The following is a 16,562-nucleotide window of genomic DNA, read 5'->3' as shown; positions in this document are numbered from 1 at the left end:
TTGATATTGATAAACACGTTATTTTTAATTAAAACAATATTATAACCTAAAATAAATATAACACAATAAATTATTAAACACTAAAATAAAACACTTATGTTATAACATCGTAATATTTAATAGGTAGTTAATAGCTGATAATATGAGTGTCTATCAAAGCTCAAATCTATGGGATAAAAATAAACAACATATACTTAAACGATAATAATGTAATAATAATTTTATATGAAAGCGTACGAGTTGCCAATTTAGCATTCGAAAAAATAAATATATCTTCAAAACAAACAGTACGGTTCTCTAATATTCGCATGATCTAAATGTATTGTTATCACGATTGTTGTGTCCTCCGCGAATATATTTTTCTTTGGATATATTTCAAACGTCCTCGCGAACAATAAAGTACATATTTTAACAAACGATAACATACGATTTACAAATTATTAGGGACTTTTTAAACACAAGTGGTATTTATTTTTTTTTATGCAAACAAAAATTACATAAATAGCGTTTGGGGCACTAAATGATAATACATCATATATTATTTTATCATAGTTATAATATTATTAAATTAATAAAACCTAAATGAGTAAAATTGCACGTCTGCAGTTGTACGCATTAGGTATATTGTGAATGTTAATAATGATTTTTAATATTATTTGATAAAAAAAAAAAAAAATTGTAAAATAATATTTGCTGTACATAAATAATGGAAATTTACAACTTCGATAAAACGATACATTTTTGATATTTTTAATTTTATTTTTTGTTGTATATTATTTTACAACGGTCTGTAGTTTCATTATCTTGATCGTTGATTATGATGTGAAATCTGAAAATGAATTGGTTTTAATTAATACGAATTGCAACACGATTACATATTATTTCATGATCCAAATGTAAACGAAATCGTAATCGGTTGTTATATTAATTTATATATTGGTAGATTATACTTAGGTAAATTAAGGGCCAAACAAGGTTAGCGCAATCTATTAAAAGTGAAACTACAAACTAAAACTATAAATATATTTGTCTTTTAAAAATCGAATATCGGAGATAAATATAGGTACTGAGATTTAATACCAAAATATAATAAGTATAATGTAAATGTGGATTATTGTATAAAATATGGAGAAAGTATAGATATCTTCTGAACATATTTTATTCCATTTTCTGTCATTGGGCCATACACTTAATAATGTTATAACATTATATTACCTTAAGTCTAACTGACAAACAATTAAAGGAGTAGTCCCGATCTCAAAACTTTTAGAAAATGTAAATGGTAAATGATTGGTATGAATATTCGGTTTGGCTAATAATGTCTTGACTGTCGATACACTCACTTTATTCGGATAAGAATGACAAATTGACTGAAAACGCGGCTGCGACTTGTACGCCACTGGAATCCTTTGCTTCGACCACGTACTGACCAATGTCGTCATGACCGGCTCTAAGTATTTTCATTCGGTATTTATTGTCAACTTTCATAAATTGGTAAATACTCGAATCCTCGCCAATAGGAACGTTGTCTTTAATCCAGGTAACTATAGTATTACATAAACACGAAAATATTTAGTATCTTTAACGTTCAGGACAATAACACGATACCAATTGTCTATCCAAAATAGTCGTAGTTGGAAGGAGGGAGGGGGGTGAGCTATAAGTCCTCAAGACACCATGAAACATCGTCATAAAATAAATGGATATCGTTATCTAGTTAAGTATGCTACCTACACAAGTTGATATAGTTTGATATACATAATTAGGGTAGGTTGTGTCTGGCTTGGAAGTTTGGAACTATTGATAAATAAATATAATATGTCATTGTAGAGGGTTGTAAATAGTAATTTTGATTAGGTTTCGCATCAATTAGTCACAGGCAGCCTAACTGTCCACATATAAATCATTTAATAGGTAAGTACAGATAAATAAAACTTAAACTACATAAAATATGGTCCTATACTCATGTATAGAAAAATGGGATTTATTACCAACACAGGATCCATATGTTAGAGAAAGAAAAGGAGTAATGCGTATTTGGACATTTTAAAAGGATTTGCAGTTTTAAAAAAAAACTTGCAATATTAAATTAATTTATAGGAAGTAATTATAATTTTCTGAAAATAATTTACATGATAAGATGTCATTATCGTATTATTAACATTTGTAGCCTTGAGGGTAGAATATTAAACGAAATGTGTTTACGATGTAGGCATTATAACCGGATGTAGAATACCCTGATACCTATCGGTTTCTGGTAGTTAATTTTTTTTAAAAAAATAGTGAGTTGTTTCTCCACTTCCTCTCTACAAAATTATTATTTTCTTAAGGCTTAGTTGCGCCTATGAGGCTTAGCAATTGCATGTCAAACTAATGGTCCAATTGTAATAGCAACCACGTGAAGCTCTATGGCTATGAATGCGATTTCGTTCAAAGCGAACCAAACCACATCCATATGTCGTCAGGTGCGACTTATTTTCAGGCACCTCCTTCACGAAGCAGTTGGATACCGCTAATGTAATATTATACAGCTTTGGACATGTCATCAAGTGTAGTATTTTACGCTTACCGTTTGTCGGTTTTCCGAGGATTTCGCATTCTATTTCGACGCTTTCTTTGTCTTGTATGGTCACCGACTTGGGGAAACTTTGGAACGTCATGCCCTTAGGCTTTTCTTTTGCACCTAGAATATATATGAATAGATTATAAACACAAGTTAGTCTATGCAATATAAAGTCATAAAAGGTACAGGTTAGCGACCGGTTATCGACGAGATCCCTCGATTTTTATATATACATAGGAACTACAATAAAATATAATACTAAGTATATATTTTATGTTATATACTAACTAATATTGTATTATATTACTGACAAATAATAATTACAGACGTCAAAAAAGTAAGGAATTCAGTTATTTTCTTATAAAGATGCATTTACAGTATACGGCCAACGAAATTTGGGGTTTAGTACTGCCGGGTTACTGATGGTCAAGATATGTTATGGAATCATCAGTGGTTCAACTTTTTTCCTGTGCTTTTTATGATTTATATTTTGGTATACGAGATAGTTGTTTCCTCAACGTACATTACGAGTGCGCCTTTTTACGTTTATTTTTAGGTGTGTAATCGATTATCTGTGTAAATGGGGGTTTAAAATTTCTTTAGGTGGAAATCGTTTTACGAAGAAATAACAATATATTTGATAACCAGTTGCACGACGACCGCCGCTGTGATTTCGATAACCGTAGTGTAGATAAACGTGTTATAGAGTTACTAGTTTTTACAAATTTGTTTGCCTGTATTTTCATACTTATGTTATTACGAAATTGTTACACATTTATTGTTTGAGTCTAAAATAAATATTATAAATTATAATAAAACAAATTTATTATTGGTAAAAAATGTGTCCAATATCATCCACGGCAAAAATATTGTATTATACAAACTGAGCGTTTTTGGTATCGAAAGAGAAACTATCGTTTCTCACCATACGATCTCAATCATAATTGAGTGGTAAAATAATAATCTATTAGGTGCTTTTGCCACGCCATGATCTTTCGTAGAGTAACACCGTTATTTAACGATATTTTAATATTATTTTCGTAGTACGTGGTAAAGGTACTTGCCTAGAACGAAGATCGAACAACTGCTGAACGCTTCGCCGGCGTCGTTAAACGCTTCGCAAGTGTATGTGCCGGAATCTTCAGGGAAAATTTCAGCAATTTTCAAGGTGTAAACGTTGGCCACGTTGGCATAGTCAAAATCTTTACTGGGTTTTATTTCCTTGTGGTTGTGTAGCCATACTACATCGAATTTATTGGCTCCTGTACCAAAAATCAGATATAATATACGGACGTGTAAGCGATAATAATAATATTTAAATTATAAATATTTAGGTAGTATACAGAAAAAGTAGGTACATTGGGAGACATAAAGTCAAAGTTACTTAATTGTTTAATATTTTGTATGTAAATATTTCACCAAAATCAATTATTTAAATTGGTATCATTTTACTGCTAGGTCAAGTGGGTGTTCATATTTACCGATGATTTGGCATTGGAGCGTCACTGCATCGCCGTCGGTCACTGTAGCCGATGTGAGATGGCTGGCAATTACTGGAGGCGAGTCGTTTCGGCTTTTGTTTTTGGATACGTCTACAGCTGTAATTATCCACGAAAGAACGAAGTGAAAAATCGTTGTCATAATATTATTATGTTTTAGGTGTGTTCAGTTAATTATTTCTGTGAATCACGGTACAGAATGCATAATGCGTTCATTGTGTTAGTCTACGGGTACTAACATAAGCAATATTATTTTGTTTTGATGGTTTTATATTTGTAGAATGCATCAAATTAAAATAAATTATTAAATTGACATATATATACTTAATGATTGGATAAAACACAAACATGTTGTATCTAAATAATAATATCATTATAAACAGCAGGAAGTTATTGATTTATTTTGTAGTTCAGGTATTTAATTACTTACTTTAGACAACCTTGTACATGCTAAAATAATCTAATAATTTGTTTACAGTCGATTCTCAACAAATACATTTTGGAAATAATACAAAAAAATCGGTACCAACGAATAATTCTAGTATTTTTTCTATTTATACTAATTTAATGCAACATATGTAATATTTCGATTATATTTTTGGGATATACAAATAATTTTTGTAGCATTGGAGATTTCATCGAGGACGATTTTCAAACTACCAGGAAAATTATTGGTACCTACCTATTTTAATTTTATAGTATTTTTTTTTTTTAAAAATTCAACGTGAAGATGCACAATACAATACGATGACGTATTTTATTTTTGAGCAAGACGACAGCTGGCAAGTATATAGGGTAGGTACTTTATCTAAACGAATAATAGTTATTTCATATTTTCAGCACGGTTTATTGAAAACTCGAGTTAGTGTAAAGTAATCATTCGTTCAACAGACACTTCAGGTGGGAATATGTAAATAGTGTTTAATATTAATATGCGATTTTGCACCTTTTACTGTGAGTTTGCAACTTGATTCCTTAGTTCCCAACGAGTTGGTAGCTTTACAGATATATTCTCCAGCATCTTCAGGGAATACTTCATTGATCTTCAACGTGGCCAATCGGTTTTTATATTTCAGATCCAAGACGTTGGACGAACTGATAGCCTAAAAAATAACAGTAGATTTAGTATTTAAAAAAAAATAGTATTTTGGTTCACATAGAAAGTTTATTTTAAAATAAAATTAAAATGATATAATATTATGTTTGTTCCCTCATTGAATATTCCACATTTCAAAATTAATTCTTACAATTAGTCGATTTGAGTGTATACTGCATTAATGTATTATAGATATATGTATAATATATCGGGTATAGACTTTAAAAAAGCAAAAGCAAATAATTATAATATTACATTTCTTAATTTCTAATTATTTCATATAATATTATGTATATAATATATTGCTTTTTAAAACAAGCATAAATATTTTATATACTTCATTAATTTATATTTCATTCTATATTGTCATCATAATATTATTATATCGTTTTCAAATTATAACATAAATCATATAGAATTTATCTCGAGTTTGTTTCTTTTCGTTAAATCACTTAAAGCCGTAATTGGTTTTTAATAATTTAAGCTGATATAAGAATTTAATGAAAATTTTAAAATGCAAAAATGAAAAAAATAAATTAGGTATCTACATTTTAATAATATGCCTACCTCCAAAAAACGCACATTGTATTTGCTCAGTCCCATAATTATTATGACTTTATAATACCTATACTCTTACATTCCAGTAAAATATTTATTTACTTATTGTTTTATTATTTTCAGTATAAAATAATATAATTAATATTATTATATTATCTACTGGAATTAGACATTTATTATAAGTGTCTACCGTAGTAGATAACCTATTATTGTTTTATTTTGGACTTACCTTTCCATTCTTTAGCCAAGTGATTTGTGGCTCAGGGTCACCGGTTACTTTACAACTAAGTTCTAATGACTGTCCGTCATTGACAGAGGTATCAAGTAAGCGAGTAGAAAAGTCTGGAGGGCACATGGCTTCGTCCGGTGATACTAAAAATAATAAAAATAACAATTGTAATTGAAATTGGAGAGATTAGGTAAAGGAAACGGTTCACTTATTCGAATCAACTAAAAATTTAAAAATTACATCTCAATTCCTTTGTGGAACTACGGGATCTTGACGGACTTCCAACCGCGTTCAGTTTATTTCCGTATTTCTTAACGCTCTTCCTGTCGGTAGAGGTAACGGTCTGAAAATAATGAAAACAATACACGATATTAAAGTCAAAATGTAATAATAATTAATATAAAAAACCATTTATATAAGAAAGCAGACGAGTAATATGTGAAGTTTAAAATAGTAGTTTATATCAATAGTAAGTCTTCTCTCGTGACTTTACTCAAAACAATATAAGTGGCAACGCGTATAGGTAGAACCGATTTCACTACACGTATAGGTAATGTATATTTTATTCTCAAACGATTACGATCGGCTTATAATTTTATTTCGGTTAGTAGAACAATTATTAATAGTTTTCCATTATTCGTTTTTTAACCAAATGTTGGCCGTAAAACTCGAGAGCTAATTACCGTGTCGCTGATCTTCGTGGATGTGTTAGTGGTGATGGATTGGTTTGAAGACACCGAACTGCTTCCGTGCACGTTGGACGTGATGGCGGTGCGCTTGGTGATGACCGTCGGTGCGGGTCTGAAATGATGCTGATCGACGTACCTGCGATCTATACAATCGGGAGGGGAAAAAAGAATTAAAAACTGTAGAATATCATTGTTATAATCTCGGCCAGTGCTTCCACCGAACTCCGAGTGTTGTCCGCACGTCGTGTTCATAATATTTATCACCGATATCAGTACATCACAATCATTTTATTAGGTATATAGGTATAAGTACTATTTTATACATTATAACTTATAATATTATATTAATAATATAGATATAAATATACTGATTAAGCTGTAAAATACTGTACCTGCGTGAAGTAAATTATGCGATAACTCTGCCTGCTCTTGGCTTTGTTCGATACCTATATTGAAAGAACAGCAGAAATAGAAGTGTATTAGACGAACGGCGTAATAGGTTTGTATTGTTAATGCGATAATATTGCGATGGTGATATAAGCGGAAGATCGATGGGAATGTGACTGTAATGTCACAAGACGGGTGTGCGGTATGTTGGTACATTAAATAGGTGTTAGTTGATTCGCCGTGTTGTATGTACGTGTCTTCTAGGTTAGGTTCTTTCTCTTTTACCAAAAACACTTTCGTTCCAGGTACCTACCACAGTAGGTACCCACATGCAGGTTAGATCAAACAACTGTAAGGTGGACGGTTTGTTTGGTATAGGTACCGTCTTATATCGGTATACCAATTACTGTTCAAATTCAACTTGAACGGTATACCGTAATACCAAAGTATACCGACGTACCGTTCAATACCGAAGTAATACCAGTATAACGCCATTGACGGGTTTTTGGTTTACCGGTTTTAATACCGTAATACCGGTATGCGATTTCAATATAATATCGTCAACCCTAAACAGCTATAGTTTGATAGTGTTCGGGATGAGCATCGGTTAATGGAAGCAGAAAAATTACGTAAAGCGGCAAGAAGAAAAAAAATTACACAACGAGCAAATACTACCTAGTCAAAACGTAGGTTCCCGCTAAATGTTACTGACTTATTATTTATTCTAATAGTCGTAACAGTTATGCTGGAAACTGGTAAGTCATATAGGTAGGTACATACTTTTAAACAATGTACTACTATCCGTTAATTACTTAACTAGGCATACACTGCACCTATATATTGTGATTAGGAATCGTATAGTTATGTAATGATTTGATACGTTAACAACAAATTACAAGACTACGATTAGTTAAGTACTGCCGTACTGGCCTTGCAGTTAAATAATAATGCCAGGTCGAATCATCTTTGATAGGTAATAATTATTTTAATTGCTTAAACTATTAAATAGTATTACTATATGTTATTTGTAGTGCAAGTAGAATCACTAGGTACTCTTTTCTTACTTAAAATGTTTATAAATATTATATTAATTAGGTACATACAATAAATAATATCTCAGTTAAACTAATTACCATACAGTACAATTTCTTAAAAACAAAATAAATATCTTTGAGTAATAAAATTAAACTATTCAATTATTTTTAGACAAGCTTTACAAAAGTACTATTATAGTTATTTATTTAAATGTTGAATTTTTTTTCCAAACGTTAAAGTAACATTTTAACAATTACAGACATTATTCTTTACATGCTTATTAGTAGGTCACAGTTTTGTGTTGTGGACAACGGTTTAGGTAGACACACATCCATGCGTAAAACCTATCCATTGCATTTAAAAAAAAAGGCTTGGATCATATTCTAGTTTACATTATCATAACTATTTTATATACTTATAAACAAATATAGTTAGTACATTTTTCATGACATTTAGTTTGTATAATTAGAATATTATGGTTATTTGTGTATAACAATTACAATTGGTTTTGATATCTAGTTTAGATATCAAAACCTGATATCTAAAAACTTTATACTAAGAAAAAAAATTTTAAAAACTTTAAAATGTCTAATTCTATTGATCGTATAAAATCTTTTAATAAATTATATGGAAATATTTGAAATCCCTGGAATTGGTATTGTTATTGCAGAACAGTTTACTTAAATATATATTTTTTAAATAAATTATTATTATTAATGTTATTGTTTTGGTATTTTAAGATGTAAGGAATTGTCATAATTTTTGGCAAAACAATATAATTTACTTTAATACCAATTTTTACCTAATGAAGAAAAATATTAATTTAAATCATTATCAGTAGATATTTAATGTTAATATAACTTAATTGTTAGTGCTTATTACCTTCTACAATCACTACGCAGCTGGTTTCATCTGTGCCATGCACATTGGTGGCGACACAGCGATATTTGCCTGAGTCTTCAGGCTTGCAGTCAATAATTTCCAATGTAATCACACCATCCGTATGGGTTATGGTGTAATCACGTTTAGATAGCTCTTTAGTTCCTCTGAACCATTGTATCTAGTTCAAATACAACAAACAAATTTATAAAGTCACGGATTCTCACAGGTCTTATGAAATTAAATCAAGTATAAGTACATACAGTTGGTATTGGTGTGCCACTCAAACAGCACAGCAACTTGCAAGTTTGATGTATTTGTATGACACGGGGTCGTAACAAGAAGGTGAAATTTGGCGCACTCTCCTTCTCTTCAATGTAATATGTATTGGCGAGCGGTTCTCGTCTTCTGACTTGTGCGACTTCAGGTCTGTATACCGGCGCTGCTTTTGGCAAAGCTATATAAAATAAATTCAAAATATAATAGGTAGGCCAAAGTCAGTTTAGAATAAATATTAAATCAACAATGGGTATTAATATTATTTTTGAGAAGGTATAGTTATGCAGATGTCAAAATTTACAAATCAATAGTTAAATTGGAGAACATTTTTTAGACACCAAAGTTATTTATTTAAATGGTTTGCATACGTTGTACGTTGAGGAATACAACTTCTTCCCTATAGCCATAGGTATTTTCCGCTCTTATTATATATTCTCCTCTGTCATCAAGTTTAGCTCTGTTGATGATGAATGTGTAATCTTCTCCAGCATATCGCTTCATGAATTTAACACTTTGTCTTAACTCTTCATTATTGTGGAACCATGACAATGTCGGTTGTGCTACAGCAATAACACGGCAGTAGAACTTGACACTTTGTCCTTCATAACAGAATGCACTTTGAGGCTTGATGACGAATCGTGGAGCCGCTTGTCGTCGATCTATAGATTTCGATACGTTAGTCTTATTCCATACATTGTCGGAACAGACATTTAAAAAACTTACCAAACGAGCTTTCGTATATTTTATATTTCTCTACCATAAGCTTTCTGAGAGCACTGTATTCTGATATTCTTCCAAGTGGTAGAGCAAACGAATCCCAGTCGCTGTATTTCTTGCGAATTTGGTCTCGGATTTTCGTGTAATTGGACGAGTTGAGTACAGCTGTACGATCAGAGTGATCTCCCATCAACCATGGATGTATTAAACATTCATGAGCTGTCATTCGTTTTCTTAAATAAAGAAAAGACACAAAATTATTTTTACTAGGTAAAATTACACTATATTTTACTTACTCTTTGTTTTTAATTAGAAGTCGTCTGATAAAATCTTTTCCTTCGTCTGAAACTATGTTAAATGTATCTTCATCGAAGTCCCAGTCACAAGCTTTCACATTTTTAAGTGTTTCGACGTCGTTTTCTCCTGCGAATGGTGACAGCCCACTCAAACTATAACGAAAAGAAAATTATTATGAAAAAAAAAATCAAACATGTACAAAATATTACATTAATATGAAAACATAGATTTATAAGATTTAGTTGGTCATTGAAAAAATATTTTGTAAAAACTTACAGGACATATGCTAGAACACCAACAGCCCACATGTCTGTATAGAAACCAACTGGTTCTCTTTCAACTATTTCCGGAGCTGCAAACTCAGCAGTTCCCGTCGATATTTTAACGATTTCGTTAGGATCCAACTTAGTTGCCAATCCAAAGTCGATGAGTTTCACATTTGAACTCTTCTTTGTCTGGCACATTATATTTTCTGGTTTGATATCCAAATGAATGATATTTCTTTCATGCATATGTTTAATAGCTTCACATATCTGTCGCATATAGTTAATTACTTCTGCTTCAGACATTGAATATCCTTCTGACGTGATCCTTTCGAATAGTTCTCCTCCGGATAAACTAAAAAATATTTGAATGAGTTAGTTGATGCTTATTAAAGCTTTACGATTTGCATAGTACAATTCGAATATTAAAACCATTTCATCTTCATCTTCGAAAGCGTCGTGCAAATTGATCAGTTTCGGATGATGAAGTTGGTTCATTATGTCAATTTCTTTTTTAATTAATTCCTTTTCGACATTATGTGCAACTGGTATGAATTTGGCAGCAAAAATGTTTCCAGTTTTACGTTCCCGACAGCGGTGTACTACTCCAAATGCACCTGTTCCGATTTCTTCTAATATGTCGTAATAATCATATACGGACTGTGTTTTTATATCTACCGGTTGTGGTATATATTTTGAATAAATGTCGAAAACTATAACATATTATTATTAAATTACTATGGGTTTTTGCTTTAATTAAAGAAATTATTTTATTAATTGTTTATTGCTTACCGTAATGGTCATAATCTTTAATATTACCATCTGCTTTTCCTCTTATTTTTTTGCCAGTTTCATCAACTATATAATTTATATACCGGGTTAAAAATAATTTGAATTTTTTTAAATTATTGAAAAATAGAAATATTTTTACCTTCGTAACGTTTAGTCTTTGGTGGTTTTTTCAACAACTCCTTTGTCTTAACAACAGGTGATACTTCACTTGGTTTACTTCTACCATACACATTTTCAGCGTATACTCTAAACTCGTATTCATGTCCTGGACTAAGGCCAGTTACTGCTGTTGAAGTAAATCTTTAAAAAGAAGGAATTAAATTGGTTATATTTTACTATAAAATAATATTCCTATGGATGTTATTCAAATTAATTACCGAGTATTCCCAACACGAATCCAACTGCTCATAGGTATTTCTCTCTTTTCAATAAGATAGTTGGTAATATTAGACCCACCATCCCATGTAGGTGCATTCCAGTTCAGAATGAGTGAATCTTGACCAATATCTTCAATTGATAAGCTGAACGGTGGATCGGGATGATCTTTGATTATGAAAAAAATTGTAATTTAGTTGCAGAAATTATAGATTGATAAGAGCTTTGTATTCTTACCACTAATTTGAATTTTGATAATTGCGCTATCCACTCCCAAATCGTTTTCTGCTAGAACTCTGTATGGAGAACTATCGTACTTACTAACATCTCTTATTGTTAGAACAGCATGTCTTTCCTGTAAAATAAAATATTTTTGTTCAATATGAGATCTTCGTTATAAGTTTGATTACAATTTGGTAAACAAATCTTACAGAAACTTCTACAGCGAAATGACTTCCAGACTCGATTACTTCATTTTCACGGTACCACTTAATCTTTGGCTTAGGGAAACCAGTGAATGGAATTTTAATAACAACATTTTCGCCTTTATCAAAGAACGCTGTATCTCTAAACCGAGGTGGCACGTTCAATTTTGGAGGTGCTAAATAAATTAAATTTAACATAATTTTATAAAGAAAAAAAATATAAATATAAACGAATTAGAACATACTCATTATTAAAAGTTCTCCTCTAGTTGACTTAATTCCACCCTTATTGCTAGCTCTACATACATATTCGTCTGAATCTGCACCGTATACTCCATTTATAATAAGGGTGTGCGAGTCTCCTTCATTAAACATATGATGTCTGGCACTCGGTGTGATTTCCCGAGCTCCCTTGTACCTAAATTAAGTATAACATTATACCGTAATATAATATTATGTAATGTATTAAGTTATTTACAAACAAATACTAACCAAGTAATTGTGGGCTTAGGAACACCAGTAATAACGCATTGGAATTGAGCATTTTGGTTCTGAATTGCTTGGACTTTACCGAGAGGTTTGATTATTTCAGGAGGTTGAGCAGCTGTAAAAACATAAATAAATTATATTTTTTACTGTTTACATAAAAATAATACGTATTACGTATAAAGATTATTGGTATGTGTATTTACTTAATGGATCTTTTATGGTGACTGTATTTGATGCTTGGCTAGGTAAACTTAAGCCAGCTTCATTTTGTGCAAAAACTCGGAACACATATTGGCGTCCTTCAATGAGATTTGAAATGTTTATTTGTGTAGTAACACAAATGGCGGCATTTACTCTCTGCCACGTGTCTGAGTCAATTTCACGTTTGTCAATCAAATATCCTTGAATTCTTGAGCCACCATCATCGATTGGTTTTTCCCAACTGAGGTTCACAAAGTCTCCTCCAATCTCAGTTACAGTGGGAATTCCAGGTGGTGAGGGTTTATCTGTATATGATTAAACATCGTTTAGTATTTCTAAAATGTTTAAAAATATATTTTATCTTACCATAAGGTGATTTAGCTTTAATTGGATTAACTCCTTCTAACGGAGGACTAAGTCCATTGTCATTAACAGCAATAATTCTAAAAACGTATTCGTTTCCTTCAGTTAGTCCTTGTACAAGGAAATGTGTATCCTTGCACGTGGTAGAAATACATATCCAATGGTTTGAGGTAATATCTCTGCGCTCAACAATATAATGAGTAATTTTAAGACCTCCGTCGTATTTAGGTGGATTCCACGAAAGTGAACATGTATGTTTGGTTATTTCTGAAACTCCCAAAGGTCCGATTGGTGGTCCAGGATAGCCTGTGTTTAAATTAGTAAATTGAGTATTTTTTTTATTTTTTTTTATTAGATTTTGTATTATTACCAGATATATTTATGGTAAAGGATCCAGATGTATTTCCACTGGGATTCCTAAGAGTCACTGTGTAATCGGAAGCATCGTTCTTCTTTGCTTCTTTCAAAAATATGATTACATAATCGTCAAATATAGTGAATTTAAAGTGATCACTTTGGGGAATCGGCGTTCCATTTTTCTCTAAAACAATGTCTTCTAATGGATCGCCACTGTAGAATATTTTAATTTTACTATTTTCTCCTTCAGGAACGTTGATTGAGTTTGGCATGCGTTCAATTTTGGGTGGATCTAAATATTGATCATAAATACAATAGGTGTTTATGATATATCAATAAATAAGCAGACAATTTTAAAATATATTTTTGTACTTACGTCCAATTTTAACTCGTGATGATGTTGTAACGAATCCAACAGGATTATATGACTCGCAAGTATAATCACCATCATCGATTTCTGATACTTCAGGGAAATGTAATTGGAAAACTCCGTTGGCAGACTCGCATTTGTATCGTCCACCCGAAATAATTTCACGTCCATTCTTTAGCCATTTAGCATTTGGCATAGGTTTGCCAATAGCTTCACAACGTAACGTGATCGTTTTGCCAAATTGAACGACTTTATTGGTGAGTGGTACAATAAATTCGGGTTTTTCTCCCCCTTCAAACTCGCATATTTTAACTGGTGTGGTACACGTGCTAGGTTCACTTTTACCAACTATATTTAAAGCGAACACTCTAAACTCATAGTCAGCGCCCTCAATCAAATTCATAGCAGTGAATTTACAGTCGAATACAGAGTAATCATTGCACTTCACCCAGACCGCATTTCCTACTTGCCTCTTTTCTATAGAGTATCCGGTTATTTTGCTACCACCATCAGATATTGGTGGTTCCCATTTCAAATCAGCATATGTCCTACCCACTTTAAGTACCGTCGGAGTACCTGGTTTCGACGGAGGCTTAGCTTTGCCTTTCAATCGGAAGTTAGGTGTAGGAGTAGATGGTTTACTGAAGCCGGCAGCGTTCTTAGCAAGTACACGGAATTCATAATCATGTTCATTCAACAGATTATGAATGACGTAAAGTGGTTCTTTTACAACGTAATCATTGGCTGTACGCCAATTTCCGCCTTCGGTAATATCTTTGAACTCGACTTTGTATCCTTGAATTTTCGCTCCTCCATCGTGTACGGGTCTTTCCCATAATAATGTTGCTTTTATTTCGTCCCATTCTAAAATTTGCGGGTGACCTGGTGGATCGGGTACCGTGAATGGGAATTTGGCTGTAATAATAGAATCCATTTCAATTGGTTCTGATAGTCCATATTGATTTTCAGCTCGGACACGGAAATTATATTTTTTGTTTGGTTCCAAGCCAATGACATCATAATGACATGGACGAACAAAACTACTTAGTTTTGACCACAACTACAGTAAAAAAATTAATTCAATTCAATTAATTAAATATAAATATATGTACTATTATAGAAGGTAGGTATTAAAAATACATACACCACTTGATATTTCATATTTTTCAATGATGTAGTTTGTGATTGGTGAACCACCATCATCTAAAGGTGGCTTCCAAGATAATAAACAGGATTCTGGAGTTAAATCTGTAACTTCCAATGGTCCATGTGGCGGTAATGGTTTGTCTTTAAATAAGATAATTTACGTTATGTTAATTATAATAAATATTTTATAATTTTAATAAATGAATAAATTACAAGTGTTGCTGTTTAAAAACTCACCAACAACAAGAACTTTACAAGATGCAGAATCAGCACCAATATTGTTGACTAAGTGAATGGTGTAACTTCCAGTATCAGTTTTGCGTTTCGCACATTTATTTTTAAACACTGTTTCATTTGCTGATGTCTCAAATTTAATTCTCGAATCAGGTATAACTTCTTCTCCGTTTATGCTCCATACAGGTTTTGGTATAGGACTTCCAGTGAATGGAACTGTAATAGTGAATTCTTCACCAGCAATCACAGTCATGTCCCTTATACTTAGATCGCTCGTTATTTTTGGTGCACCTACGATACGAATCCACGTTAATGACTGTATGTGTATTGATTGTTAAAGTATTAAAATAAATATTTACATGCAGGTGCACAACACCTAATGGCATCAGAAGAAGAACTCCATGGACCTTGTCCAGCTGCGTTTAATGCAGAAACCCTAAACTCGTACTCATGATTTTCAATCAAATTATGAATTCTAAAAATTAAAATTAAAACATATCGTAACCATGATATTTTTCATTTTAAGTAAAACATTTGGTTTCTCTTCTACCTAAATGTAGTATCGATTATTATGGCATGCGATGCTTTTGTCCACTTGTCTTCACTTATCAATCGTTTTTCTATCATGTAGCCAGTGATTGGTGATCCACCATCGTTTCTAGGCTTGGTCCAAGTAATTGTAATTGAGTCTTCTGATGTGTCCACACCCTTTGGAATTCCTGGTGCGCCAGGTACGTCTGTAATAATATACACCATTAAATATATTATCTACTTATATTGTGTATAAATATAATGTAAATAAATTGAAAATACCAAATGGATGTCTTGCAGTAATTGGATCAACGGTAATAGCCGGGTCAGATACACCATATTTATTTTCAGCCATAACACGGAACTGGTATGTTTTTCCAACAATAAGATTACGAGCTTTACATTGCTGTGAGGCAACATAGTTGCTGACCTGAAAATAAGTACAAAAGGTTGAAATAAAAATCCTAAATGATAACTAAGTTATATTCAATATTTAAATAATAAAATAATATATACACAATTTTTGATTATTAAATTAAAAATAAATGTCATTATAATATGGTTATTAAGAGAATTTTAATTATAACACAGTAAATTTTCTCCTAAAGCAAAACAGAAGATGGTATGAAAATATAAGACGCGTTGGGTCATCGGTTAAAATCCCACATAATTCGTTATTTTTTCTTTATTTTTTGGTGCATTATTTTAGACCATCCATTTATTCTCGCTCTAAATCCTCAGAAAAAGCCAACTAGAGGTGAGCGCTGTGTCAATTTTAGTTAATTAGG

At 31.8% G+C, this 16,562-nt stretch overlaps 1 protein-coding gene across 20 annotated transcripts in view; it reads right to left on the bottom strand.

Moving 5' to 3' along the window:
• LOC132937237 (twitchin) overlaps positions 1-16,562 on the bottom strand; it is a 78,733-nt gene continuing 62,171 nt past the window's right edge. For 19 of the 20 annotated variants that reach the window (XM_061004053.1, XM_061004055.1, XM_061004056.1 and 16 more), the window contains 33 exons: positions 16,057-16,204; positions 15,794-15,980; positions 15,603-15,718; positions 15,247-15,534; positions 15,008-15,150; positions 13,870-14,923; positions 13,507-13,785; positions 13,140-13,442; positions 12,776-13,078; positions 12,576-12,687; positions 12,329-12,501; positions 12,090-12,259; positions 11,896-12,013; positions 11,661-11,826; positions 11,423-11,583; positions 11,284-11,349; positions 10,907-11,204; positions 10,505-10,846; positions 10,228-10,380; positions 9,938-10,164; positions 9,583-9,873; positions 9,199-9,392; positions 8,939-9,116; positions 7,027-7,080; positions 6,629-6,777; positions 6,186-6,288; positions 5,946-6,088; positions 5,009-5,165; positions 4,045-4,161; positions 3,628-3,825; positions 2,570-2,683; positions 1,344-1,544; positions 1-829 (listed from right to left, as the gene is read on the bottom strand). In XM_061004053.1, coding sequence (XP_060860036.1) covers positions 1,345-1,544; positions 2,570-2,683; positions 3,628-3,825; positions 4,045-4,161; positions 5,009-5,165; positions 5,946-6,088; positions 6,186-6,288; positions 6,629-6,777; positions 7,027-7,080; positions 8,939-9,116; positions 9,199-9,392; positions 9,583-9,873; positions 9,938-10,164; positions 10,228-10,380; positions 10,505-10,846; positions 10,907-11,204; positions 11,284-11,349; positions 11,423-11,583; positions 11,661-11,826; positions 11,896-12,013; positions 12,090-12,259; positions 12,329-12,501; positions 12,576-12,687; positions 12,776-13,078; positions 13,140-13,442; positions 13,507-13,785; positions 13,870-14,923; positions 15,008-15,150; positions 15,247-15,534; positions 15,603-15,718; positions 15,794-15,980; positions 16,057-16,204 — 6,705 coding nt within the window. In that variant the 3' untranslated portion in view covers positions 1-829; position 1,344. The remainder of the gene's footprint in view (positions 830-1,343; positions 1,545-2,569; positions 2,684-3,627; positions 3,826-4,044; positions 4,162-5,008; positions 5,166-5,945; positions 6,089-6,185; positions 6,289-6,628; positions 6,778-7,026; positions 7,081-8,938; positions 9,117-9,198; positions 9,393-9,582; positions 9,874-9,937; positions 10,165-10,227; positions 10,381-10,504; positions 10,847-10,906; positions 11,205-11,283; positions 11,350-11,422; positions 11,584-11,660; positions 11,827-11,895; positions 12,014-12,089; positions 12,260-12,328; positions 12,502-12,575; positions 12,688-12,775; positions 13,079-13,139; positions 13,443-13,506; positions 13,786-13,869; positions 14,924-15,007; positions 15,151-15,246; positions 15,535-15,602; positions 15,719-15,793; positions 15,981-16,056; positions 16,205-16,562) is intronic. The other variant, XM_061004058.1, reaches the window with a different exon arrangement.

The sequence above is a fragment of the Metopolophium dirhodum genome, chromosome 1 (assembly GCF_019925205.1).
Source record: "Metopolophium dirhodum isolate CAU chromosome 1, ASM1992520v1, whole genome shotgun sequence".
NCBI classification, from domain to species: Eukaryota; Metazoa; Arthropoda; class Insecta; order Hemiptera; family Aphididae; genus Metopolophium; species Metopolophium dirhodum.
The sequence above is the reverse complement of the archived record's forward strand: the minus strand, read 5'-3'. Positions and strand labels throughout refer to the sequence as shown.